Genomic DNA, 27632 nt, shown 5'->3' on the forward strand with positions numbered 1-27632 from the left:
TGGTTAGAAATAACTACATCAGCAATAAGCAATTGATCCCTTTATGGCACACACCACACTGTTTATCGTCACCTGTGTACACATCCACTTCTGCTAACCTGCAACCCCTCTAAGGGCAAAGGTCCATGTCTTCCTGTTGCAGCAGTTATAGAATCTAAAACTATACTAGGTACGCAGTAGAGAGTCAATAAATACTGAATGAATCTTAGTTTGGGGCTACTAAAGTAAGATTACATGGTGACAAAGTAGAGCTAGTAGTATTTTTTAAAGTAATACACACACATACACACATGCACACACACACACACATGAATCCTTTCCTATTCTTTTTTTTTTAATATATTTATTTTATTTTTGGCTGTGTTGGGTCTTCGTTGCTGCGCGCAGGCTCTCTCTAGTTGTGGCGAGCAGGGGCTACTCTTCGTTGCGGTGCCTGGGCTTCTCACTGCGGTGGCTTCTCTTGTTGCGAAGCACAGGCTCTAGGCACGCAGGCTTCAGTAGTTGTGGCTCGCGGGTTCTAGAGCGCAGGCTCAGTAGTTGTGGCGCACAGGCTTAGTTGTTCTGCAGCATGTGGGATCTTCCCAGACCAGGGCTCGAACCCGTGTCCCCTGCATTGGCAGGCGGATTCTCAACCACTGCGCCGCCAGGGAAGCCCCAATCCTTTCCTGTTCTTAATGCCAGGAACCAGCTCTTTCAAGTGTGACTTGGTGTTGGTATCTTCATACATAAATCATATAGCAAAAGTAGGAAGGATCCAGAAAAAGGACAATCAAAATGATTGAACTATGAGTAAAAATGGACTTGGGATATATAGTCTAGAAAATGTATAAATTCATAATCGGTCTTCAGGACTATGAGCATACGTACGCATATATTTCCCATCTTCATAGGTATTTAGAAAGAATGAAACCAGCAAAATTCTCGTAAGAGGCAGTTCATTAAAAACAAAGGAAGAAAAACAAACAAAAATAAAAATTAAATAATGACTGAGTACATATTTCAAAGAACCCCTGCCTTAGAAGATAAAAAGCACAAAAGATTAAAGACATTATGAATACATGTTTATATAGCAGTTTCATAAAAATGCATAAAATGAGTATCTCCGCATAAAAATGAAATATCTTTTTTCTTAGCAATTCATAAAATAAACTGTAAAGTTAAAAAGTGAACATTTCCCCATTTTCCTTACCAAATGCTTAACTATGCTACCCAACATTCTCAGCCCAAAAGTAGCATAATTATAACATGGACACAAACATCAAAACAAAAGGATTTTAAGACACAGACCCATGTTAATACTTGAAATAACTGGAAAAGGTAACATTATTCTTTAAATAAAATAATTGTTGAACACAATGAAATTAATGAAGTCTCCAATGCCCAGGACAGATTATGTGAATTGTGGAGGGACAATGTTTTTGTTCTTTTTGAAAAATGAACTATGCAACAAACTTCCAAAATTAACTGCTTTACTATATTTTATTGATATAAATACAACTAATTTCAATAAGCATCAGCTACCATTCTACCATTACACCAAAGGCAAAATGATTAAATACTAATGTGAAGTATAATTACAGAAACGCTTGCACTTCTACTAAAGTCATCTCTAACACCACCCTATATACTTTGTACAGTTTGCTTGTAATTGATATTTGAAAAGAAGCAAAGCTGAATTTTAATCAAACTTTCATTTCTCAGTGGAAAATGCTCTCTTCATCAGAGGTGGTTGAGCCTTCCCGACATCAAACATCATTTCCAAAGGTGGGTTATTAAGAGAACACCAATCAGGTATACGGCCTGTCTGGTTATAATATTCCTTTGAGACTGAACGGCTCCCAAGTATGTCTTGCAGTGCTCCAAAAATAGCTCCTGTGTGGTAAACATATTTTTATAGCTGATATGAAAACTTTTACTGGAAAATTTTATGTACACATACATCCACTTCATTATAAGACAAGAGAGAATAGGTAAAATTCAATAATGCATATTCACAGTCTTCAAATTAATTCCGGTTAAGTTGTTCTATATCCTATATTTTGAAAAACAGGCTAAGCCATAACTCCTGTGTTGAAACTAACTTAAATGTTCTAAACTAGATTATAGTGAAAATGATAAGTATTACTGTGTTTAAATGCAGGTAGAGTGAGGTAGAGTAAGGTGGAAAGTATTTTCAACTCTGTGTAAACACAAGAAATAATAATCTTAGTTTTCTTTGCCACACTCTAAGATTATATGTCAGTAAAAAAACAGCAGTGCAAAACTCAATAAGCCAACCATAGTATCCTAAGAGTCTATGCTGAAGACCTTATAAAGACCCACAAGGCAGTTTCAAAAAAATAACTTAGTGACCAAATCCATTCTTCCTAGATCAAAATTACGTTTTGACCAAATTCTACTTTATAAGAAATATAATACGTATCAATTTAAATCTCAAGACTTGTTTTTTCTCTCTAAATGATCCTGATACCTATGAGCTGTAACTGCATCATAAGACACATATCAGAACTTAACACAAATATACACATCTATGATTGTTCGCTCTTCAAAGTAATCTCTTTATTAGGCTATTTCCGTATTTCAATAAAACTATAAAACTATCATTTCCTAAAACATTCAATAAACTCAGTCACAAAATATAGTGTAATTATAAAATAAAGAGATCAGTTTTCATATATGGCTCACAAATTAGCTTTGTAAGGAATTAAAACAAGGGTTTTAAGCAATGGTAGCATAATTAAAATAAATGCATAGCTATCACTATCATTATGCGGGATGACTTTAATTGGACAGAGTTCACTGAAAAAAAATAGAAGTGCAAATGATAAGAGAAATAAGTATATAATTCTGAAAACTAATAATTTAAGGAAAAGTAAATGTTCAAAGAAAATTATTTAATAGTTCTATTAGTTTACTAAGTACACAATTTTGAACAATGAATCATCTGTTCTAATATAACCATTAGTAATGTCATTCAGGAACCAATTACTATATAATCATTATTTTTAAAAGTGAAATTCTTGGGAATTCCCTGGCAGTCCAGTGGTTAGGACTCCACACTTCCACTGCTGGAGTGCCTGGATTCAATCCCTGGTCGGGGAACTAAGATCCCGCAAGACACGTGGTATGGACAAAACAAAAACAAAGACAAAAACAAAAAAGAAAAAAAAGCAGTTCTTACCTCCCAACCAGGCTACACAATTAGCCTTTGCAGGTGGAGTATGAATTCGAAATGTCTTGGTGCCAAGTATTTTTTTATATTTTGGTTTTTCTACCAAATACCTTATTTCTGCAAGTAGTCTGTGGAGGAATCCTGGCAACATAGACGTGCCACCTATGACTACCAAGTTCTCTGCTAGTTGCTTCCTAGTGTCTATTGGGCACTGTTATTAAAGAGAAAGAAAAAAAGAATTAACTCTAAATAATGCTTCATTAAATTTAAGAAAATATACAGATTATTAGGTGATCATTTGTATTACAAAAAAGGGCCACAGCAAGGTTTCTTTTCTTTAATTAATTAATCTATTCATCTACCTATCTATCTGTCTTTGGCTGCATTGGGTCCTCGCTGCTGTGTGTGAGCTTTCTCTAGTTGTGGCGAGCGGGGGCTACTCTTCATTGCAGTGTGTGGTCTTCTCATTGCAGTGGCTTCTCTTGCTGTGGAGCACGGGCTCTAGGTGCATGGGCTTCAGTAGTTGTGGCACACAGGCTCAGTAGTTGTGACGCATGGGCTTCGTTGCTCCACGGCATGTGGGATCTTCCCGGACCAGGGCTTGAACCCGTGTGCCCTGCACTGGCAGGAGGATTCTTAACCACTGCGCCACCAGGGAAGCCCTTTTATCTTTTTGTTTTTTTAATTGGGGTATAATTGTTGTACAATGTTGTGTTAGTTTCTGCTGTACAGCTAAGTGGAGTTCCCTGTGCTATACAGCAGGTTCTTATTAGTTATCTATTTTATAATATTAGCGTATATATGTCAATCCCAATCTCCTAGTTCATCCCACCCCTCAAAAAGGGCTACAGCAAGGTTTCTTTAACAAGAGTTTTTCAAGTGGCAAATAAACCCCATGATAATATTATCATGTACTTACATAAATCCTTAAAGATTTAAAAAGCTTATAGTGTAGACTTTTAAATTCCACAGGGAATATAGTAGTAATATGGGAGTATTCTCATTTTCAGGGTAGAATGACTGAGCTGAGCAAAGAACATGAGAAGAAATAACTTTTCATTTCTCTTTTAGTAAGGAAAACATGTGGAAACCTGATTTTTCTAAGGTACTATATCCACTATATCCAAAGCCTGTTATCGAGTGGGAAGGTAACATTCTTAGAAAAATTGTTTCCACATCAGTTCTCTCTAAGCATCAGGAATGTTACAGTCCTTCAATGATGTTATGTTTTTCATAAAGTCCTCAAGTAGAGCCATAGAGGTAGACAATATCTCCCAAAGTGATAGTATTTTATAGTTCTATGGTCCCACAGTCATTAAACAAGAGACATATACCTTGTGGAATGAAAAACTTAATACTACACAAACCTACATTTGAAGAAACTACAAGCCATACTAGGTACAAAATAAAAATCTGTTATCGTTGTCATGGAAAAAATGCATGATGTGTCTATAGAACGTACTATCCCGGATTTGAAATGTTGTGGGTACCATATATAAGTGCCAAAGTAAAACTCATTAACTATAAAACTTCACATAAAAGCTAAAAAATGTAACTAATGGCTAAAATTAAAAATACAGACAATATGATTTTTAAAATTTCTCTGTAAAGGGCTGTATTCATAAATTGAAACCTTTTACAAAATAAAAGTACCTGCATAAGGGAATCCAATATTAAAGTGGCAACTGATTTCTCTTCATTATCTTGCTCAAAAAGGATTTCCACAACCGAATCTCTAATGAGATTAAAAACAGTGTTTTGTTGGCATCACATAATATGACATAGTACATACCATTAGTTCTACTGACATATTTTTAGGTACCAGTACTATATTAATGTAGAGTAATGGTTAAAACACAAGGTGTTTGCATTTGTAAATGAGAAAAATAATAGCACTTGCCTCACAGGTGTTGTGATAGAGATTCAATGAGTTAATAGAACAGTGCCTGGCACATAGGAGGTACTCCCTAAGTACTAACTATAACTATTATTATTATGTATAGATTTACAAATATTTTGTCCACCTTAAACCTAATAACAGAAAAGGAGCGAAATTCTGTAATAGTTGGTAGAATTCAACAAGCAGATCAGTAGTGATACAACAGATTTAAAACCAAACAAGACCCTCCCCCACCCAGCCCAAAGTATTTCTTTGTTTTTAAAAACAATACATGGCAAAGATGGCTAGTTGCCTAATAAAATACTCATGTGCCTGTTCATTTTCAAATTAAAAGATATAGAACTATTAGGGTTATTTTTGGTAGCACAAGGAAGATCTTTGTTGTGATGGAATAGTTCTGTATCTTGATCGTGGTGGTGCTGATTATGGAAATCTACATGTGATACAATTACACAGAACAATATATACACATTGCACCAATGCCAATTTACTGGTTTTGATATTGTACTATAGTTACATAAGATGTATCCATTGGGAGAAACTGGGTGAAGAGTACATGGGACCTCTCTATATTATCTTAGCAACTTCCTGTGAATCTGTAATTATTTGAAAATAAAAAAAGATAAAACTCCTATAAGCTGGATACAATGCCCCTCCCCAGTTGAAACACTGTATTTATCAGCCTCCCTTGCAGCTAGATATAGCTAAGTACCGGACAATGAGATGGAGGCAAAAGTAGTATGTGGGACTGCTAGGAAGTCCACTTTAAAAGGAGAGGAAGCATTTTTCTCTTTTCCTTCCTAGGATTGCATGCTTGAAACACGGATGGAGTAGCTAACTTTACCAACTACCCTGGACCCCAAGGACAAGGGCTACACCTCAAAGATGATAGGTGGAAGGAAGCTTGGGTCACTGGTAGCAGTTATCATACCATCCTTGGACTATCTACCTCTGAACTTCTTTTAAATGACAGACAAATTCTATCTTGTTGAAGCCACTATTTTCAGGTTTGTATAACTGGTAAACTGAACCCTAACCAATGCAATATAAAGCTATACATATACATACAATATCTTTTAAAATAAAACTGGGACCATACTATGCATACTACTTTAAAGATTTTTGAATCTTTTTCAAAACATAAAATTCTCTTCCTGATATTCAACCTACTTCCTAACTGTCGATTTTATTAGTACAGTATACTGAGGTCTACAGTATGCTGAACACTCACTCACTCACAGTTAGTTAGCCACTTGCCTCTATGCCTGCGTACTTTTGCTTCTACCAGTTGAGCTAAATACTCACAAAGCATCAGTTTTCTTTTTCCAAATCTTTGTCAGTTAATTTGATATTGAAATGACATAATTTAACAATTATCACTTAAGCAATGAAATATTATGGTAGAAAATAAACACTTATTTTCTTCTCTTATTCTGGGCTCCACTAAACAATCAGGAGAAATTTTTACGTAGTAAATTAGTGAATATAACTTAACTAAAAGGTAAAATGATAAAAACTTACTACCAAAAAGTGTTACATTCTGACTTTTTTGTTTCCCCAACCTACTATCTTTAACATCTGTATATTTATGTTCATCCTTCTAGTATCTCAACCTCTATGTTAATTATCTCAAAATCTAACAGGATCTTCTATATTTATATAATTCTTTTCTGTGCATCTTCTGATCTAATATTTTACAGATGAAACTTTTATAATACAAATTTTATATAGCTTGGGTATAAACAAAAATTACATTGTTACCAATATAATCATGTAAGTCCTTGACAACTTATATTGCATCATCAGACCGAATAATGAATAATAAAAAGGTGAATTACTAACTGCTCCTAAAGATTTAGTATATTTGGAATAATGCATTCTTTCTAACAAGACAATGTTTTAAAGCAGGAGTCAGCAAACTATGGCCTGCAAGCCAAATCCAGCCCACTGTCTGTTTTTGCAAATAAAGTTTTATTGGAACACAAGTCATGCTCACTCATTTACACATTGCCTATGGCTGATTCTGCACTCCAACTGTACAGCTGAGTAGCTGCAACAGAGACCATATGGCCCACCAATCCTAAGGTATTTACCATTTGGTCCTTTACAGAAAAAGTCTGATGAATCCTGTTTTAAAGTATCATACTTTATTCTCCATCTCAACTAATGGTTGATTCTGAATTACTTTGAAGAACAGAAAAAAAATTTTTTTTAAGTTTTAAAACATTAAAAAGTCGAATAATAAAAATAAACACTAATGATGAGGCTTAATGAAAAACACATAATTATTAAATCAACAATACTAAAGGCTTATACAAATATTCAGGCCAAAAATTTATTTCAGTTCATTAATTTGCTCATAAAAATTAAGGTCTAACCTGATTGATCCAAGGACATGTAAAATCTTCTCTCCATCTAATGGGTAGTCAACATTTGGAGGTGGTGAGGGACGCTGAAATATAAGTATCATAAGCATAAGTATACAAATTACAACCTCTGAAAAAAAGAATATACATTTATTTTTAGCTTACCTCAGTATTCCCATCAATATTAAATTTTGCTGCTTGGATTTTTAGTCCACGCTTCAGATCACTAACAAAGCAAGTGCGCACTTAAAAGAAAAGGAGACACTGTTATGGTTTGTGATTGAATCAATGTCCCACTTAAAACAATTCTATTCAAGTGGACATGTTAATCATCTGTTCCTTCCGATTTTACAAACTGTCTGTCTTTAGTTGTTATGGTTTGTGATTGAATCAATGTCCCAGTTAAAACAATTCTATTCAAGTGGACATGTTAATCATCTGTTCCTTCCAATTTTATAAACCATCTCCGTCTTTAGTTAGCTTATGACAATTTATACACATATAAAAAACTTTTCATTCACTGAGGAATCATAAGACATGTTCCATGTTCGTCTTCCACAAAGCCACATTAAAAAAAAACAAAACCATATTTGAGGAAACTTATGTTCTTTGATATTCCTTGTATAAAGAGTACCATAATAAAAATAAATTTTAGCATCATGAAAATGTAGCCATTCTAATTGAACAGCATATCTCTTTGAACCAGATTGATTTATATCTAATCTTACTTATCTATCCTATTCTTTTTTAAAAATGTTGGTTGGTCAGAACACAAAGCTAAATTTTGGTCTTAGTTACAGTAACACTCCTTAGTTTAGGGTTTTCTGGCATGATAATTTTCTCCCTCTTGCACACTATATCTTCTTTTCTTTCACTATGAACATTTATTCTTTTAAAGATTATTTCTGTTGCAAAGTACCTTTTATAATAAGCGGGTGCAAATTATTTTCAGAAATAGGTAAGGAATAAAAAATTTTTTCAAGTAGAGACAAAATTGATGTTGAGGGACTTCCCTGGTGGCTCAGTGGTTAAGAATCCGCCTGCCATTGCAGGCGACATGGGTTCCAGCCCTGGTCCAGGAAGATCCCACATGCCACGGAGCAACTAAGCCCGTGCACCACAACTACTGAGCCTGCACTCTAGAGTCCGCGTGCCACAACTACTGAAGCCCGTGTACCTAGAGCCCGTGCTCCACAACAAGAGAAGGCACTGCAATGAGAAGCCAGTGCACTGCAACGAAGAGTAGCCCCTGCTCGCCACAAATAGAGACAGCCCATGTGCAGTAATGAAGACCAAATAAATATATTAATTAATTTTTAAAAATTGATGTTGAGAGCAAGAAATCTAATGATTTGGTTAATGACTTGCAAAACATGCTGACATAAACATATATTATACAAAATTCTTTTCATTTACTAATTCAAAATATATTTGTTAAGAATCTACAATATGCCAAGAACTGTATAGCGCAGGAAACTATATTCAATAAAATCTTGTAATAACCTATAATGGAAAAGATTCTGAAAAAGAATATATATAACTGGGGACTTCCCTGGCAGTCCAGTGGTTAAGACTCTGTGCTCCCAATGCATGTGTTTGATCCCTGGTCGGGGAACAAAGATCCCATAGATTGCATGGCACAGCCAAAAAAAAAAAAGAAAAGAATATATAAAGCTGAATCAGTTTGCTGTACCCTGAGACACTGTAAATCAACTATACTTCAATTTAAAAAAAAAGAGTTTACAATATGCTAATATGCTAGACAGTAAGCTACGTGCTCAAGTTACTTACATATTTTATACTTTAAGTCCTCATAACTAAGCAAGGTAAATACTTAGACGTCAACATCTTACATACTTGGCATATGAAGGTGTTCTTCTTTAAGGAAACCAAATTCACTGAATTAAAAATCTAAGAACAGATAAATTACACTTAAGGATTTTAAAATAATTGAAAAAAATGTAGGTACTACATAAGTAACTAATATAAATGAGTGGGCAAGAGTATGTGTACGTATTGCATATTTGTTTTTAATAGAAACGGGTTCCTACTGTACATATTATTCAGCAACATGCTTTTTCCCTTAATACATTATGGATATCCTTCCAAATCAATACATCTAGCTCCTCCTTTTAAAAAGCTATATGGTGGGACTTCCCTGGTGGTCCAGTGGTTAAGAATCCACCTTGCAATGCAGGGGCAACTAAGCCTGTGCACCACAACTAGAGAGAACCCACGCGCCGCAACAAAAGATCCTGTGTGCCGCAACTAAGATCCGACGCAGCCAAAAATTAAATAAATAAATATTTTAAAAAACAAATAAAAGCTATATGATATTCCTTATTATGAAGTCACCAAATTTCATTCAACATACCCTCTTAGATAGGATGCACACTTTTCAATTTTTATATATATGTCAGAATGCTTTCCAAAGAGTTTAATTTTCAATTCTTACTAATAGCAATATATTAATTTTCCCATAATCTCACGAATACTAAATGTCTATCTTTCAAATTTTTGCCAATCTGATGTTTCCCTGGGTAATGGGAAAGTTGAACATCTTTTCACAAGATGGAAGCTATATGGAAAGAAACATTCCAAGGAATTATCAACTGTTACATCATGGGGGATAGGACTGGAAGAACAAAAGGGAAACTATTTATTTCACTTGAGATATTTCTGTATTATTTGAGCTTTTGCAATAAGCATGTACAAATGACTGAAATTTTATAATAACTGAAGAGATTTTAGATAATTATACAACATAAGTAAGCAATATAATGAAGAACAAGATCCATTTTGCAGCCCTAGGTCTAACCCTACCTATTGTGTGACACTGATATTTCAGGGACCCAATTGTACCAGATTATCTCCAGGTCCCATTTAACTTTAAAATCCATTATTGTCTAATTCTCTATTAAATATTCTAGAGTATTAATTTTACATGACACTTTCAGTAATGAAGAACATTACATTATAGTTTAACTGCTTTTCCTTTTAGTGAATCAAAATACCAGAAAACTCAATTTAAATATTATCATAAAAATACACTCTAGCAAAGGAGAAGTAACATATCTTATTAAAGTGAATCTAATATACTTTACCCAACTGTAGAATTTCTGAAGTCAGTAAAATGACTGACCTTATAAAAATGACCTTTAAAATACTAGAGTTTAAAAAAATGCTAAACAACATAAAATCAGTGGCTTTCATAAGTAATGTAACTGTTAATTCATACTGTGAAAACTACTAATTCCCTAGTAACTCTCTATACTCTATCATTGAGAAGTTACTTCAATAATACATCAGGCTTCCCTGGTGGCACAGTGGTTGAGAGTCCGCCTGCCGATGCAGGGGACACGGGTTCGTGCCCTGGTCTGGGAGGATCCCACATGCCGCGAAGCGGCTGGGCCCGTGAGCCATGGCCACTGAGCCTGCACGTCCGGAGCGTGTGCTCCGCAACGGGAGAGGCCACAACAGTGAGAGGCCCGCGTACCGCAAAAAAAAAAAATAAATAAAAAAATAAATAAAAAATAATAATAATACATCAAAAGTAATGCCAAAAGGGAATTCTCTGGTGGTCGAGTGGTTAGGACTCCATACTTTCACTGCCGAAGGCCTGGGTTCAATTCCTGGTCAGGGAACTAAGATCTTGCAAGCCACATGGTGTGGCCAAAACAAAAAAGTAATACCAAAAGCTTCCATAAATCTGAAGAAAAACCAATATTTTATTTACGTTATTCTATAGCCTAAATGTTAAATATTTTTAGGATATTACATTATGAATTTAATATATTTTATATCTGTGTAAATACTTAGAAACACTTGCCCTCCAAATGAATACTTAATGATGAAGGGGACAAAAATGGGAACTTAGTTTACCTTTAATGTCCTCCAAGATACCTTCTGGAATTGAACCTAAAACAGAAATTTTTATTTAGAACTACAGAACTTTATAAGCAGAAACAGTCTGTAAAATTGCATTCACATTTCCATTTTCCATTTCAGCAACCTAAAAAAAAATTTAAAAGTACCATAATTTTTTAAAAGCCAAATAAAAAAATCAACTTTGCTTTTAGGGAAGAAACTTCAGCATTCGAAGCCAAGCCAAAGCACGGAAGTTGAAGCCAGATGTGCACAAGGTGCTGAAGAAAGTCACTAATACTCATAAATTTGATAAAAATAAGACCTTAAAAATATCATAGAATAATTGGCAGTAGATAGGAATTGACCAAGAAAATATTTTCTACCATAAAAAGATTTGCTGGTTATCTGTGTTAAAGTACTTAGAAGAAATGGTAGGGCTTAAACATGAGCTATTTACTTTTCTTTTACAAAAAGTGAAGTTTCAAGTTTGCTTACCTTTTCTGTGATAATAAATGACTGTCAGTGACATGCTAACCTAATACATATTTGTAAAAAGGATCACACACAGACTTTTAATTTTTTTCAAGGTAAACGTGACATTTTAAAAAATGAGTGAGAAAGTAGCTATTCAGAGAAACCTATATAATACAGGATGACTTTAGAAGATAGTATTTGCATATGTTACCACTGTTATGTGATTTTGTTGCCAATAAATCTAGGTTTCCAAGTCAGACTCAGAAACAAAGTTTTCTAACTTTAGAATCTTCTAAACTCAGAATTTTTAACTCATTGTTAAGTATGTAAGAATATTCTGATTGACCTGTAAGAACAAATTATATCAATGAAGACAGAAATTTATAGCTACAAAAGGAATCATGATTTAATAAGGGTAATCAGGCACTTCTTCCATCTGGAGCTACGTATCTTGTTAGCTACATCTTTACGTTATGACAGCTACTGAAACTAAGAATTAAGATAAAATTAAAACCACACTTTCAAAATGTTAAGCCATAACTTTTTAAAAATAATAAACAATATTTAATCACATTGCTTTTCTGAGAGGGAGCAAAAAAAATTTACCATTAGTAAGTATGACTTGAGAATTATTATTTTACCTTTATTATATTGTCCTTTCCAAATTCTTACCTCTGTGTTTTGTAATATAGTAATAATGATACACATATAGTTTATAAATAAATATAGACATAAATATGTATTGCAGGTACAGGCTCAAAATTTTTTTACTATGCGGTCAGTGTGTGATCAAAAAGTTTGAAGACTCCTATTGTTAAATGTTAAAATTTATCTCACAGGGGGATAAAGATTTCCAAAATGATTTAAACCTGGCTATGAATAGATAAGAGAAATGTAACTAGATTATAAGAACCTGCAAATTTAAGAATAAGTGCTAAAAACCGTAACTTTTCACATGTGCTAAACTCTCTCTAGGAATATTCAAATAAATTCCAACATGTGCCAGAGACATTTGGTAATACGAAAAACAGTTTTCTTTAGGCAACATGGAAGGCAGGCTTCAAAATAAAGGGCTTATTTTAGCTGGGCGTAGATGGTGCTTTGGGAAGGGACTTTTCAATCTTAGGGAATAATCACAGCCATTTAAACTTTGCAAATGAGGAGTAGAAATAAGAGGCATTCACTGGCTCTGGCTTTGAAAAATCATATTTAAATTTCAGCTAATTAAGGAAATAAGAAGTATAATATTTTATATATAATTTACTTTTCAACCGTACACTTTTCAAATCAATGTACTTAGGTTAGTCTTTGTAAGTTTTAAGGTAGTATATTCATTCTTTTTTGAACTAGGTTCTAAATACTAAATGAAAGAGGCTCATTCAAAGTTCACTTAAGGATATCCCAGTATATGTAAGACTTATATCTAATCTTTGCTAAGGACCTTGACAAGAGATATTTAAAATACATTTGCATTTCTGATCCTCCTAAGTGGATCCTTCAGCAAACAGTGATATGATTTAATTCCTCAATTATTAGGATTGCAGACTCAAGATTTTTGGGGCATATGAGAGGGAAAGATTAGAATCACAGCCCAAGACAGTTGGTTAAAGAAAGGGGTGTCCAAGAACATACAGTTTAGAATTTTAAGGAAATGTCATAGTTTTAGTGAAGAGCTTCATTAAAAACATCTGGGAGACTTCCCTGGCGGTCTAGTGGTTAAGACTCCGCGCTTCCATTGCAGGGGGCATGGGTTCGATCCCTGGTCTGAGAACTAAGATCCTGCATGCCGTGGCATGGCCACCAAAAAAAAAAAAAAAAAAAGAAAACAAACTTGGGATGCTACACTAAACTTATTACCTTTGGATATCTTTTATTAACTAACTGTCATCATGATATACTAAAAAGGTAACAAAGTTTATCTGGAATAGAAAAATAATAATCTGATCTACAGAATGAAGAATGTGCTATTATCTTACCTACCTAAAGAAGAACAGGAAAACAATATATGCAAGGATAAATGTCCTAACAACCCACCTTTCTCTTTCCAACATTTATTCAGTGCCCAGGCACTTGAAAAATAAATAAGACACGGATTCTCAAAGTCTATTGAGGGAAACAGTTATCAGGTAAATGAGGCTGTTATATGTACTATAATAAATACTGCTGAGGGTGTAACAGAGAAGGGAGCAATTTATTCTGCTTAGGGAAAATGAGGAAGGTTTCACAATCAAGATGATCTTTCAGTTGAGTCATGTAGAGGGATCAAAAACCCAAATAGGTAAAGAAAAACATCCCAGGTAAAGAAACAGTATAAATGAAGGCACAGGGTTGTTGAAGAACAATGGTGCCAGGAAGATGTATGAAATTTACTGTAGCTGAAATAAGGTGCAAAGGGTTGAGTTTAGTAGTTAAAGCTAAGAGGTAGAATAAAGTCGGATTGTGAAGAAACATGCATATCAAACAGATAATTTGGGTTTTAACCTGTGGAGGCCAGCAAAAATTCTCAAGCAAAAGAGAAATGTAATCAGATTAATTTTGTGAAAGTTATTCCTGCTAACAGTGTGAAATAGACTAAATGGGTCCAAAAAGCAGGCTCCTGTAATAATCCAAGCAAGAAGCAATGAGGGCCTAGTTGACGTCTTTTGTTTTCAGATGTTCTGTGTTGTGGAGGACAGAAAAAAAAAGAGATGAAAAAGAGATTTCTGAGGGAGAATTGAAAGGACTGATAAACTCCCAGTTATCTAAAATGGGAGCTCAGTAAGATATTATCTTTATCTAACCATGATTTGTTAAAATGAATTTAGGGAAAGAGATAATGTATTTACTTCTGGAAGTCTTAAGTTTGAGGTGCCGAGAGGGATGCCTAGTTTATATCTAATAATCAATTGGAATTATGAATATGAAGTTTAGAAGAAGGGTTGGGCCCAGTGATACACTTAAGAACCAACGGCATATTGATGTAGCTGAAGTTACGGGAACACATGAGATCACTTTTAAAAAGACAGTAGGAAGAAAAAAAGGAACAAAAAATAAACCGCTAGAAGAATATCAGCAGAGAAAGCAAGAGCAGAGGAAATTAAGAAGGAATACTTGGAGAAATAAGAGAAAACCATAAAGGAAGAAAAGTCCTGAAAACCAAGGGAAGAGATAATAACAAGAGTATATGACAGGGCTTCCCTGGTGGCGCAGTGGTTGAGAGTCCGCCTGCCGATGCAGGGGACACGGGTTCGTGCCCCGGTCCAGGAAGATCCCACATGCCGTGGAGTGGCTGGGCCCGTGAGCCATGGCTGCGGAGTCTGCGCTCCACAACGGGAGAGGCCACAACAGTGAGAGGTCCGCGTATCAAAAAAAAAAAAAAGAGTATATGATAATCCAGATGCAAACTATTATATATAGGATGGATAAACGACAAGGTCCTACTGTATAGCACAGGGAACTACATTCAATATCCTGTGATAAACCATAATGGAAAAGAATATGAAAAAAGTATATATATGTATAACTGAGTCACTTTGCTATGCAGCAGAAATTAACAACATTGTAATTCAACTATACTTCAATAAAATTTTTTAAAAAAGAGTATATGATAATCCATAATGTCAAAAGTTCTGGAAAGAATGAATAAAATTCAACTACTGGATTTGGTGATTAACAGCTCAATGATGACCTTATAATTGGAACCATGTCACCAGAGTGATGTGAGAAAAAGAGAATAGCTATGCAATGGGGGGGGGGAAATGAGTTGAACGAAAAGGGAATGTAAACCACTCAAAGTTTATAATGATTTTACCCATCACAGAGGGAAGGCTCTGTTCTTTAGCAGCACCTGTGTCAACAGTACATTGTTCCAATAGTTGAGTTTCCAACTCCCTGAAGATTAAAAAAAAAAAAAAGTTACTGGAATTACAATAATGCAACTGATATCCTTTTCTTATTTAATACTTTTACTTCATAACAGATCATGATGCTTTAAATAAAAGTGGTTTTACCCTTAAAAGATGAATATACTCAAGGCTAGTAAAGAATGGAATAAATAACATTAAATGTCCATACTACAAGTCCTCTATTGATCACTGTAAAAAAAATTTGCATTTTTTTGGCACAGGTGAAGCAAATGTGCTAAATGCCAAGAAACTTACTTGTGAAGGGCTTTTCCTCCTAGGGGGAGTGCCCCCCAACAATTTAGTACTGGGATTCCTTCATATATCTATAAGGTAGTCAAGGGCATTACTATTTTAGGAGGTAAAATGTGTTTCCCTCAGTATTTTCTTCACCTCTGCATTATTGTTCTAAATCAGCTTGGCTGGCAAATTCTTATTTCTTTTTTTAAAAAGAGTTACAGAAAAATCAGAGTCTTTTTCCTTCTCCAAAGAAAACAGTTAAACATATACATACACACATATATACACACACACACACACACAGAATTCATTCGTTAGAGCTTGGGTGTCCAACAATGTAGCCACTGACCACATGTGGCTATTGAGCACTTGAAATATGGCTGGTCCGAATTGAGAGGTGCTGTAAGAATAACCTCCACAGCAAACACAGAAAACTTAGTAATTAAAAAAAAAAAACCTGTAAAATATCTCATTATAATTTATTATATTGACTATATATTGAAATGATAGTATTTTAAATACATTGGGCTAGATAAAATACACTACTAATGGCCTCTCCCGTTGCGGAGCACAGGCTCCGAACACGCAGGCTCAGCGGCCACGGCTCATGGGCCCAGACGCTCCGCGGCATGTGGGATCTTCCCGAACCGGGGCACAAACCCGTGTCCCCTGCATCAGCAGGCGGACTTTCAATCACTGTGCCATCAGGGAAGCCCCTGAACTTTTAAAATTTGTAGCTCTTAGAAAAATTTTAAATTACGTATGTCTCACACTGTATTTCTATCAGAGCTGAGAGGACAGTGGACAATACTGTACTGTGGGTTTGCTACTTTATTTTATATATTGTTTTTGCTGATGTTTCATAAGTACATTATTTATGAAAAAGAAAAAAGTATATTGTTAAGAGCACTGGCTTTGGAGACAAACATGGGTTTATATCTTGGCTATACACTTAATATTAACTTGGGTCAACTACCATCTCAACTTTCAATCATATAATGAAGAGAATAATACTTTTGTTGCAGGGACTAACATACAAAATACTTTATATTTAAAAAAGCTATTGCCTAATTTAGTTCTTTAGGAGCTAATGATTCTTGATTTCCTTCCCATGAGTACTTCTTCTAATAAATACACACATAGGTCTCAAAATTGCAAGAGTCTTGCATTTATGTACTTCAAACTCCTTTTCAAATGTAGCAAATGTCTACTGTAACATTTCTAAGAGATGTTTACCTATACTCTACTTAAATTCTTATAATGATGGGGAATGGACCAGTTTATAGTCAGTAATTCCATTGTGGAACAGCTTAAATTACTAGGGAGTTCTTCCTAATGGCAAATGATATAAAAACTACAGCACTTACTGTGCAATTTACGTGCTAGGTCTTATGCTAAATATTTTACATACATTATCCCACTCAAGATACACAATGCCCTTATGAGGCGGAATTATTATAATTCCCATTTTACAGATGAGGAGACTAAGCCCAAAAGAGATTAAGCTACTTGACCAAAATCATACAACTAGAAAGAAGCTTAGCTGTCATACTGCCCCCATCATAGCCTCAGGAAATAGATTGAAAAAAAAAATCTATTTACTTTTCCACAGTGAGCCCTTCAGCTATTTGAAAGCAGATTTCACGTTGCCATTTAAGTTTTAACTTTTGATTTAACTTTCTCATTTATTTTTTTAAATTTTTTTATTTTTATTTATTTACTTTTCATTCCCCTATTCTACACTCCCTCTAGCCCCTGGTAACCACTAATCTACATCTGCCTTTTTTTCTTTTTCTTTTTTTTTTTTGACGTGGACCATTTTTAAAGTCTTTATTGAATATGTTACAATATTGCTTCTGTTTTATGTTTTGGCTTTTTGGCCGTGAGGCATGTCAGATCTTAGCTCCCCAACCAGGGATCAAACCCGCACCCTCTGCACTGGAAGGCAAAGTCTCAACCACTGGACTGCCAGGGAAGTCCCTAACTTTTTCATTTCTGTTTCCAGTTATTCTTCATATGATCTTTTCTTAGAACTTGACTATCCTACCCATCTTCTTTGACACATCCTAATTAGCGGATATTCCTCTTAAAAACTGAACGTAATAGGTCTGATCTCTGGAGTTTATACTGGGACCAAGTCATAATGACAATTTCTACAAAAAGTAAATTTAAGTCTCACAATCCTGTGAATTTTTTCCATATATGTCATATTTGTACATGATAACCCAAAATAGCTTGATGCAACAAAAACAATTTGTAATAAGCCTAATTATTCTAAAGTAGAGTAAAAACTGCAAAATTAGCTGGTTTACAAAAAAGATACAGGTAACACCAGGCTTTCCCTATATCCACAATCCAGGACCATGGCAGAGTTTATCCCAAGTGTAAGAAGAGCCATTAGATGACTTGGAGCAAGCAAGACAGATGGAACCTAGAAAACAACAAATCCAAAACAACAACAACAAAACCAGAATGAATGTCAGTAGTTGAAGGTGTTTCCCTTACATTTCAAATATATTTGAAAAAATTCATAATTATGATACCTACTCAACCATTTTATGGCACTAAATTAAGAATTAGTTGAGTTATTTGAATTTACACAATAAACAAAATACACTGTAACAAATAGAAACACTCTTTAAGTTCTCTAAGTCTTTTCATTCTGAAATGACAATTATGAAGCATTTTAATTAATTCAGTTCTCTTTTGGAGGGAAAACTGAAAAGGATAAAAGAAGAGGTCCAGAAACATACATTCAAAGGAAGATGCTAAATTTAAAAAATAAAGAGATGCCTTTATCATCAAAATAGAAATAGAGAAGAAGAATTCTTGATTGTCCTCATTCACAAAGTTCACAATATGAACTATATTCTAAAAATATTATAATATAGCAGTTAAAATTAAATTGAAGAACTACAAAAATCCTTAGCTCTAAGTGACATTTTTCAGTGAAAATTTGCCAGATCTGGTGACATCCCAAATATCAGGTAAATATTCAGTCAAAATATGGAAGTCCATAATAACCAAGTGGCAAACAAAATAATGGCTATATTTCCTTTATCTAAGTACAGCAGGTATTCTGGTTATACACCACATAAGCATACTAACATAAATATAACTAAAATGCTAAGTTCAAGTAAAAATACAGAAAATCATCTATTTTATTCAGGTAAGAGCTAAAGTGACTTCCTGCTGTGTTTTGTGTTCTCCCTATTGCAAACCAAATTCCTGAATTAGTGACATCAGTAAGTACAGGAGGGTATGTAACCTGTTTCTCTGTGCCTGTCTTACTAAATTATAACTTAGAAATATTATCTGCCCTTATCTCATAAATACATTGTGATTTTTGATATATTTTGTGTTCAGTAGAATGTATGAAAATTACATTTACATGTGATTAATTTCTTATATACTATACACATTTTATACATTCTTCTAAATTGCTGAAAAACTCTAAATTCCTAAGGCAGAGATTTTTTTTAAAAGTTAAATAATAAAGATTCTAGCCTACTATGAAATATAATCATTTAAGACATAATTTTGGTCTTTAAAATAATCTTGACTCCTATAAAATGAAAGCTACAAGTAATATTACTAATATCAAGATATAAGAGTCACTCCTGGCACTGCCCACTTACTCTATGGGAGACATTATTTGAATACTCCATTTAAGGGGAATTTAAAGCCTAAAATGAAAGAATTGGAGAATTTAGAACAGTCAGCATAACTAAACAATGAAAACTAGAAAAGACCTGGAAGAAAAACATCAACTTCACAGCACAGAATATAACTTTTAATTTCAGAAAGAAGTCCCCAAACTTAAAACCTGTACTAAACTAAACAAACAAGGGAAACAGCAATAAAAAGAAACCTTCAATTATCTAAGTATTAGATGAAATGCTTACTACGCATGAAGTAACCACACAAAGAAAGAAAATAAACGGTCAATTTGTAAAGGATTCAGTTTATTTTGTCATCCAATTCCTCTTTCCAATGAAGGAAATAAAATGAGGACCTTTTAGTTTAAGCTTTGAGTACGTACTAAAAACAACAACATAAAAAACAGGTACCTCAAAATACTTGAAAAGAACACGAGTGAGTGTCTCTCTGAAGTGGGAAGGACATAATACCGACTCAATAACCACAACTCTGCGGTCTCTGGGATTCACCAATAGATGCCTGAAAAGTGATAGTTTTGTTTTAAAAGTAAATAAAAGTTTGTATTTATTTTGGTACATAATGCAACTTGTTAAGATTAGAGAAATCGTACCACCTTCACTTAAGAAGCTTTACAACAAAAAGACATCTTCATTTTATTATCTGTGAAAGATCACGTTTTCATTTTTTAAATTTTTAAATGTTTTAAAATTTTTTATTCAGTTTTGAAAGGTTATTTTCCATTCACAGTTATTACAAAATATTGGCTCTATCCCTGTGTTGTACAATACAGCCCCGAGCCTATCGTACACCCAGTAGTTTGTGCCTCCCACTCCCTCACCCCTATGTTGCCCCTGGTAGCCCTTAGTTTGCTCTCTATATCTGTGAGTCTGCTGCTTCTTTGTTATATTCACTAGTTTGTAGTATTTTTTAGATTCCACAAAGAAGTGATATCATATAGTGTTTGTCTGTCTCTGTCTGACTTGTTTCACTTAGCATAATGCCCTCCAAATCCATCCATGTTGCTGCAAATGGCAAAATTTCGGGGTTTTTTTATGGCTCAGTAGTATTCCATGGTATATATCAATATATATGCCACAGAAAGATAACATTTTTGAACTCTTACTACGTGCCATGTACTGTGTCAGGAAATTTACATCTATTAACTCGTTTATCTCAGAAAACAAAAACTATAGCCTATTATGAATACTGAGTTGAGCCATTAAAAAGATATTTTCTTTTTTTAAGCTACAAAAGTAGTATATGCTCACAAGACTCCAAATGTTATAGAAGCTTATAACTTGGAAAATACAAAAATACCATATACCTCTACTACCCAGAAACTTTCACTTACAGCAGTTTATAGATTTTCATTATTGTGTATGTATACGCATATATTTTAACAAAAATATTCATTCCATAGATGTTGTTCTGCAACATGTTTTCAATTATCAGAATATCTAAGACATCTTTCTGTATCAGTACATATAGATACAGAACTTTTTAAATGACAATATAGTGTTTCACTATATGGATGTACAATAATTAAATTATCCAATCCTCTTTATTAATAGACATTTGACTTATTTTCAATATTTCCTTATGCTTGCTAGTTTCCTAGTCTTCAAATATATTTTTGAAAAGATCGAAAATAAGAAAGTTAAAATGGCAATGGAAATTAACCTTTTTTTTGCATTAGAAATAATACAACCACATATCAGTAGGATGGGCACTAGGAAAAGCTGGGGGGCGGGGGAAACACAATTGCATTTTACCTGAAATACAGTATGTGGATGAATTCCTTTAGGTAGGAATATAATTCTTCTGTATTGATATTATATTGTACAACTTTGATAGGCTATAAAAAATTAAAATGATTTATTAATTTATAATAATAAAATAATCTCAAACTAAAACATGCTTATTTATTTTTCTAATGGATTTTCTAAACAATTTGTATTGAGAATAGATACAAACATCAAATATAGATTAATCACTTAAATCAGAAATGTTTAAGAACTGGCATGTCCAAGATGACAAAATGTTTTGGTTTATGGAATAAAAATCTGTGTCCACAGTAAGTAAAGAGCTGTACTCATCACATTTTTCTTCCATCTGACATTATTTTGGCATCACCGATAAAAAGCAGCATCAATTAAAAAGCATCAAAGGCTTCCTCAAATACTCCAGACTTGGTTCAGTCCCTGTTATTTACTCCCAAAGCACTGACACTTTTTCTTTTGTAGCATCACCCCACTTAATTACTTGTAAAATGTCTACCTTCCCATTAGACTACAAACTCCATGGGGCAAGAACTACTTCTGGCTTGCTTATGATATATCCTCCTTCAACTGATACAGTGCCAGGAACAAAGTAAACAGCTCATAAATATGTGTGGCAAAAATGAAAACATGCATCATTAGCACTAAAGTAAACCCTACCAAACCATGGGTGCTAAGTCAACACTAACACATCACAAGGGCTCCATTTACTGTATCTTGCTCCAATATGTGCTTTTATGAAAACAAATATGCTCATATTTGTTAAATAAGGGAATAATGTCTATATGATGTGAAGGTTGTACAGTTCATATTAGGCAAGAGGAGCTGAAATGATGACAGCAGAGTTATAACCTTCATCAAGGTAAAGAAAGTCATCAACTCAGTGGTCACACAAATCAGCATTCTTTCAGATCTATTTTTAAAAAGTTTAAATGATCCCGTGTACCAGGGGCTCCCGTAACAGAGTGGACCCCTTCAAGACTCTTTATTGGGCTGCATTTCTTCCTGGTCCCACCTTAACAACAGCCAGAGAGGCTCAGAGCTCATTTTTATATCTGCATTGTCTCAGCACCCACCAACCAACAGTTTCAATTATTTCATTTTATTTTAAATATCCCCAAGAGAGTTTCCAGCCACACTCAATCGCAACTCAAAGCTATTCCAATTTTTTCCTGAGGTATTAATTTTTGTTTTTCTAATGCTCGGATTACAAAGTTTCATGGGTTTTAAATAATCTACCCCAACCTACTTTTCCCCAAAACCTGTTTTTGTTTGCTATCAAGAAGAGGTTTTTCAGGAATGCAAATATTAAGTTACGGTAGAAAAATCTGTATTTGATTTTACAGGCAAATTTTATGGCATGTAAAATTATTCTTTCTATTGTTCTACAATTCCTACTCTACAAAATTAACTTTGGCAAGACTTGCTTTTAAAAACTGTGTTTTTCACAGGTCTTTTGAATTACAGATAAAGAAATGAGGACCTGGCTCATATTCTGAACAGGGTAAGAATAAAATGATTCCATAATTACATTACAAGGCTCAGGCAATTATTTTATTGAGCTCAAAAACTTTCTCTTAACGTTATATAATTTCATTTATATACATTAAATAGAAAAAGCAAATCTATAAGACAAAGAACATCCGTGGTGGGCTCGGGGTGGGAATGGGGATTAACTATAAGTAGGCATTAGTGATGCTACTGGAATGACAAAAATGTTCTAAAACTGAGCTGTGGTGATGGCTGCACAACGTGATATATTTACTAAAAATCACTGAATCGCACACTTAAAATAGATGAATTTTACGGTATGCAAAATTAAACCTAAATAAAGAATCAAAAAAGTTTTCTTGGAATACAGTCTAAGCTATACATTTAGCACTGTTCTAATCAATCTTATTTAAAGTCACATTTAAAAATATTTTACAGTACAGCATTTATTTTGCTAATTTGTCATAAAAAAAATACCTTAGGCATGCCAGCTTTTTTTATCACACTAGGAATTATGCATCTTGGACCAGTTTCTCCAGCAAATCCACATCTACAAATAAACAGAAAATTGAAACAATTCAACTTATTATAACATTCTTTTTATATATTTGTCACAGAAACAAGTTTTTCTGTATTTTTTTTCAAAGTAGTGGTCACAAAAACAACTAGAAACATCTCTGATGTATTCAAAGGGACAAAAAAACTAAGGAAAAGTTAATACCATCTATTCATAATTATGTATTAAAGATAAAAAATAAAATTGTTTCAAATTAGTGACAGTGAAATAAACCAGTGTATTATTTTAGGGTCGCATTTACTTTTTTTTCTGTTTTTAATTTTACTTGAATTTTAGGTAACACATCTCTACAGTCCTGAATCTGTACTCCACTATCTGACTTCATGTCTATAATTCATGTTACTCATAATTCCATCATTCTAATATCAGCTTCCATATTGATGCATTTCCTTTGGTCTAGTTTTTAAACTATGCATATGTGACATAATTATAATCACACTGTTCACACATCATGAATTCATAAAATAAGATTCTGCCCATATTGTTAGTCTTCACTGCTATCATTTTTTAAATTGCATAAAATATTTCATCCCTTTTAAAAAACTATTCTCCTTTCTAGAGTATTTAAGTATTTCCATTTCTGTTTCATGTAAAACAAAACTTTGCTAAAAATGTTGTTAAAAAGGATTGCCATGTAAGTTTAGTCTTAATATCTTTCCTTGTCCTGTCTGGTTTTCAGTACTGCTCTCCTCCTATTCCCAAATAGCTCTCTCCATCTTCTTTTAGTCACATCCCCATGTTTACTTGACTTGTACCAGTGCTCCTCGAATTCCCCAGGATGCACAAACTCATCTTATCACCCTCCTGTTGTCTTTGTCAATAACCGTCCTCCTATATAGTAGTTCCATTTCTCATTTCCACAGCATACCTAAAATAATTATCTTTGGGTGTCAGCCTCAAGGTACTTACTATGGTATTTAAATAAACCTTTAAAAATAAATAAAAATATATAATTATGGGAGCATCTTGCTTAGAACAGTAAGAGAATAACATGAACCAAGGACTATGTTTAATCCAATTCTGGAGCACCTGAAGTCCAATTTTCCTGTTTTTTTTTTTTTTTTTCTTTGGCAGCACTGGGCGTCTTGTGGGATCTTAGTTCCCCAACCAGGGATTGAACCTGGCCCTCGGCAGTGAAAATGCCCAGTCATAACCACTGGAGCACCAGGGAATTCCCTCCAATTCTTAAATAGGCTCTTTTGACCACTTGTTCAACAAATAGTTATTAAACACATACTACATGTCAGGCACTGTTCAGAGACATACAAAATTTTTTCAAATGTTTCCATTTCAGATAGAAGATGCAATTCTGGCTGTCACGTTCCTTTTTCTTGAGAGCAGTACAAGGGCTCTCAATCCGGAGTCCAAGGACCACTGCGATGGTCCACCAACCCCTGAAATTGTGTGCAAATATTTTAAGGTTTGTGTATTTGTGGCTTTCTTTCGGTCGTCAAAGGGATCTATGCCATCCAAAAGGTTGAAAACCACTACTCTAGTGTTTACAAGTTGCCTTTTAAAATGTTAAATTTCCTAATCTAAGAGTTGGTGGGTGGGAGCAACGAAGACTCTCCAGAGAATTATCTATAGGGTTTCAGTTTTTCATGCATTCAGCCTTCCTAATTCGACTTCCTACTCTTGGGAAGCAGTAGCCCTGCCTTAAACATATTTGAATTTCCAACACCAATAGCATCTCTTTTCAATAAATGCTTAATAACGGAGGTCGTCATCAAGCATTACAGTTCGGTTGCCACCTCCCTAAGCAGATAAAGCCAGATAAGCGGGGCCTAGGTCATCGCTGTCATCCCCTGCATAGATGACCCCAAAGAGTCCGTTCAGTTTGGGGTGACGACCGGGGCAACAACGAAGGCAACTTTCCCGAAGCCTCCTGGGCCTCTCCAGGAGTCAGAACCTGACCGCTCCACCGGATTCCCGGGATTTGCATCGCCCACGGTGTAAGTAACAAGGGCCGTCATTTGCGGGTCCTGGGGGAAGAAGCGGAGACGGAACAAGCCGCCTCTGGAGCCTGCGACGAGGACCCGGGCTGGGCCTGGGGCTCGGCTACCCGCCCTCCCCTCGGGACGACTGCAGCTGGCGCCGCGGCCACTCACTTGGTAAAAGACTCTCCCAGGTCTATCACGACCGCCGTTTTCTCTCCGCCGCTCCCCAGGCCCTCGTACAGCGGCATGGTAGTAAACAAGCCGGTAATGAGACGGGCGTAGCCAGACCTCGGCTGCCAACAGCTCTCGGCTCTCGGGGGCGGGGCTGGGGCGACGGCGCGCAGGTGGTGGCGACGGCGGGGGCCTCGCGTGGCCGCGGCGCACGGGGCCCGGGCTGTCCCTGGCTGTGCCTCACTCCGCGTCGGGCTTTGAACCCTCGCAGGAGCTCGCGTCCCGGGGACTAGGAAGGTACGGGTGCAGGCAGCTGCTGATCTAGATGCGGGGGATGCAGAGGACCGAGGCGATCAGGCGCGCCGGGTGCCCCGAGTTGGGGCGGAGTCAACCCCTGGGTCCTTCCCTTCGGACACGCCCTCAAGTGGCGCAGGGGCTGGGGTCCTTTCGAGAGCTTCTGTGGTTAGATCGCTGAACCTGTCCATTGCAGAGGACGCTGAGAGAAGTCACAACCCCAAAAGCTTTGATTCCTGCAGTCTTGGGACAAAATTTGCTGTGCCAGGTGTTTTGCCTATCATTTATTCTTCGCAAGAAATATCGGAAGTAGGTGTTACCTCCTTACGTGTTTGAACCGAAGTAATGTTCCCAGTGCCCCACCGCCAAGCCAGGATTGGACCCCAAGACTTTATGATTTCAAAGCCTGTACTACTGATGCCTTAGAAAAGAACACGTACAAATTTTTATTTGGAGGTCATTCTGCTGAAAGTTAATTTTAATCTAGAAGAAAGCAGTAGCATCTACAAATCTGTCTGTGGAGGAACAATCAAGGTGGTTTAATGGAAGGAACATTGAATCGGGTTCCTGTTTACTCTAAAACTGAGGAACTGTGTAACCTGAGAAAAGTTAGGTTAGGTCTGTTTTCTTTCTGCTGAAATTGCCCGTGAAAACTGGAGTCAGTGGCGTAGGTTGGTGCCTTGTCTCTATGACTGTAGAAAGGGGAATGACCTGTTTTTCCCCAGTGTGTCTTTCTTACCTACTGTACGTGCCTGAACCTCCCCACCGAAGGATAAGGTCCTTCTATAATAAGAGTTAAAGCTATGCAATGCATAAGCTTGGTAAATGTGACGTTAGTAGAATTCACTGATCAGTGGCCTTCCTGAAATTGAGTTGCCAGAGGTAAGAGGACGATGTTGGAGTTGTGAATGGGAAAGGAAACTTCAGAAAGGTTGAGAAAGGATGAAGCATTTTGCTAACTAGGATCAGAGTGTTGGAACAGGACTCATCTCTCAAATTCTGTTTCTGCCACCTTCTGTCAAGTCTCTAATACTTTTGATCATCCATTTACTTATATATAAACTGTCCTGCTACTTTTCAAGGTAGTTGCGAGGATCAATTGACATTGTATTTTGAAACTATAAAGTATTATTATCCATTCTGTGTTTTCCCTGACTGCTCACCAGCTATATTAGTTTCCTAGGGATGCCATAACCAAGTACCACAAACAGAGTGGCTGAAAGCAATAGAAATGTATCCTCATAGTTGTGGAGGCTAGAAGTTTGAGATTAAGGTGTCAGCAAGGTCATGCTCTCTGTGAAGGCTCTAGGGGGATACTTCCTTTCTTCTTTCTAGCTTCTTGTGGTTGCTGGCAACCCTTAGTCTTCCTTTGTTTGTGGATGCATCACTCCAGTCTCTTGTCTCTGTTGTCACCTGGTCTTGTGTCTCTGTGCTTTCATATGACGTTCTCTTCCCAGCGTTTTCACAACATTTTCTTTCTGCATAGCTCTCTGTGTCCAAATTTCCCTCTTATAAGAAAACCAGGACTTCCGGGTTAAGACTCCATCTTCCACTGCAGGGGGTGTGGGTTCAATCCCTGGTTGGGGAAGTTCCGCATTCTGGGCCATGCAGCCAAAAAGGAAAAGAAAAGAAAACCAGTCATTGGATTAGGGCCCCAATCCTAATCCACTATGATCTCATTTTAACTTGATTATATCTACAAAGACTCTATTTCCAAAAAAGATCATATTTTAAGGTTCCCAGTGGCCAAGAAATGGAGAGAATACTGTGCAACCCAGCACAACTAAATGTTCTCCACAGCCCTGCCCTCAGACCTCTTTTCTT

At 35.5% G+C, this 27632-nt stretch overlaps 1 protein-coding gene across 3 annotated transcripts; it reads right to left on the minus strand.

Annotated features, from left to right (window-relative positions):
* Positions 1-1044: 1044 nt before the first annotated feature.
* Positions 1045-25691, minus strand: ACTR10 (actin related protein 10). Of its 3 annotated transcripts, none has more exons than XM_067734653.1 (13): positions 25515-25691; positions 23307-23379; positions 21333-21415; positions 19971-20079; positions 18224-18331; positions 15919-15986; positions 15606-15649; positions 11321-11356; positions 7604-7683; positions 7451-7524; positions 4826-4907; positions 3182-3383; positions 1045-1872 (listed from the first exon to the last, which is right to left on the minus strand). In XM_067734653.1, exons 1-13 carry the CDS (start codon positions 25589-25591, stop codon positions 1691-1693), a joined length of 1218 nt encoding a protein of 405 aa, XP_067590754.1. In that variant the 5' UTR covers positions 25592-25691; the 3' UTR covers positions 1045-1690. The 3 variants fall into 3 exon arrangements, with proteins under 3 accessions (XP_067590754.1, XP_067590750.1, XP_067590758.1); XM_067734649.1 differs by having other exon boundaries at positions 15570-15649; positions 25515-25690; XM_067734657.1 differs by lacking the exons at positions 19971-20079; positions 21333-21415 and having other exon boundaries at positions 15570-15649; positions 25515-25690.
* Positions 25692-27632: the final 1941 nt, after the last annotated feature.

This window comes from Pseudorca crassidens, chromosome 1, assembly GCF_039906515.1.
Source record: "Pseudorca crassidens isolate mPseCra1 chromosome 1, mPseCra1.hap1, whole genome shotgun sequence".
Classification (NCBI taxonomy): Eukaryota; Metazoa; Chordata; class Mammalia; order Artiodactyla; family Delphinidae; genus Pseudorca; species Pseudorca crassidens.

Excerpts from the sequence above, each read along its gene's own strand:
- ACTR10 (XM_067734649.1), bottom strand. The coding sequence starts at position 25,591 with ATGCCGCTGTACGAGGGCCTGGGGAGCGGCGGAGAGAAAACGGCGGTC. Across the intron at positions 18,332-19,970 it reads TTCTTTTCAAGTATTTTGAG|GTTCCATCTGTCTTGCTTGC; the intron begins GTACCTGTTTTT and ends GTTGTTTTCTAG. Across the intron at positions 1,873-3,181 it reads TTGTGTAGCCTGGTTGGGAG|GAGCTATTTTTGGAGCACTG; the intron begins GTAAGAACTGCT and ends TTTACCACACAG.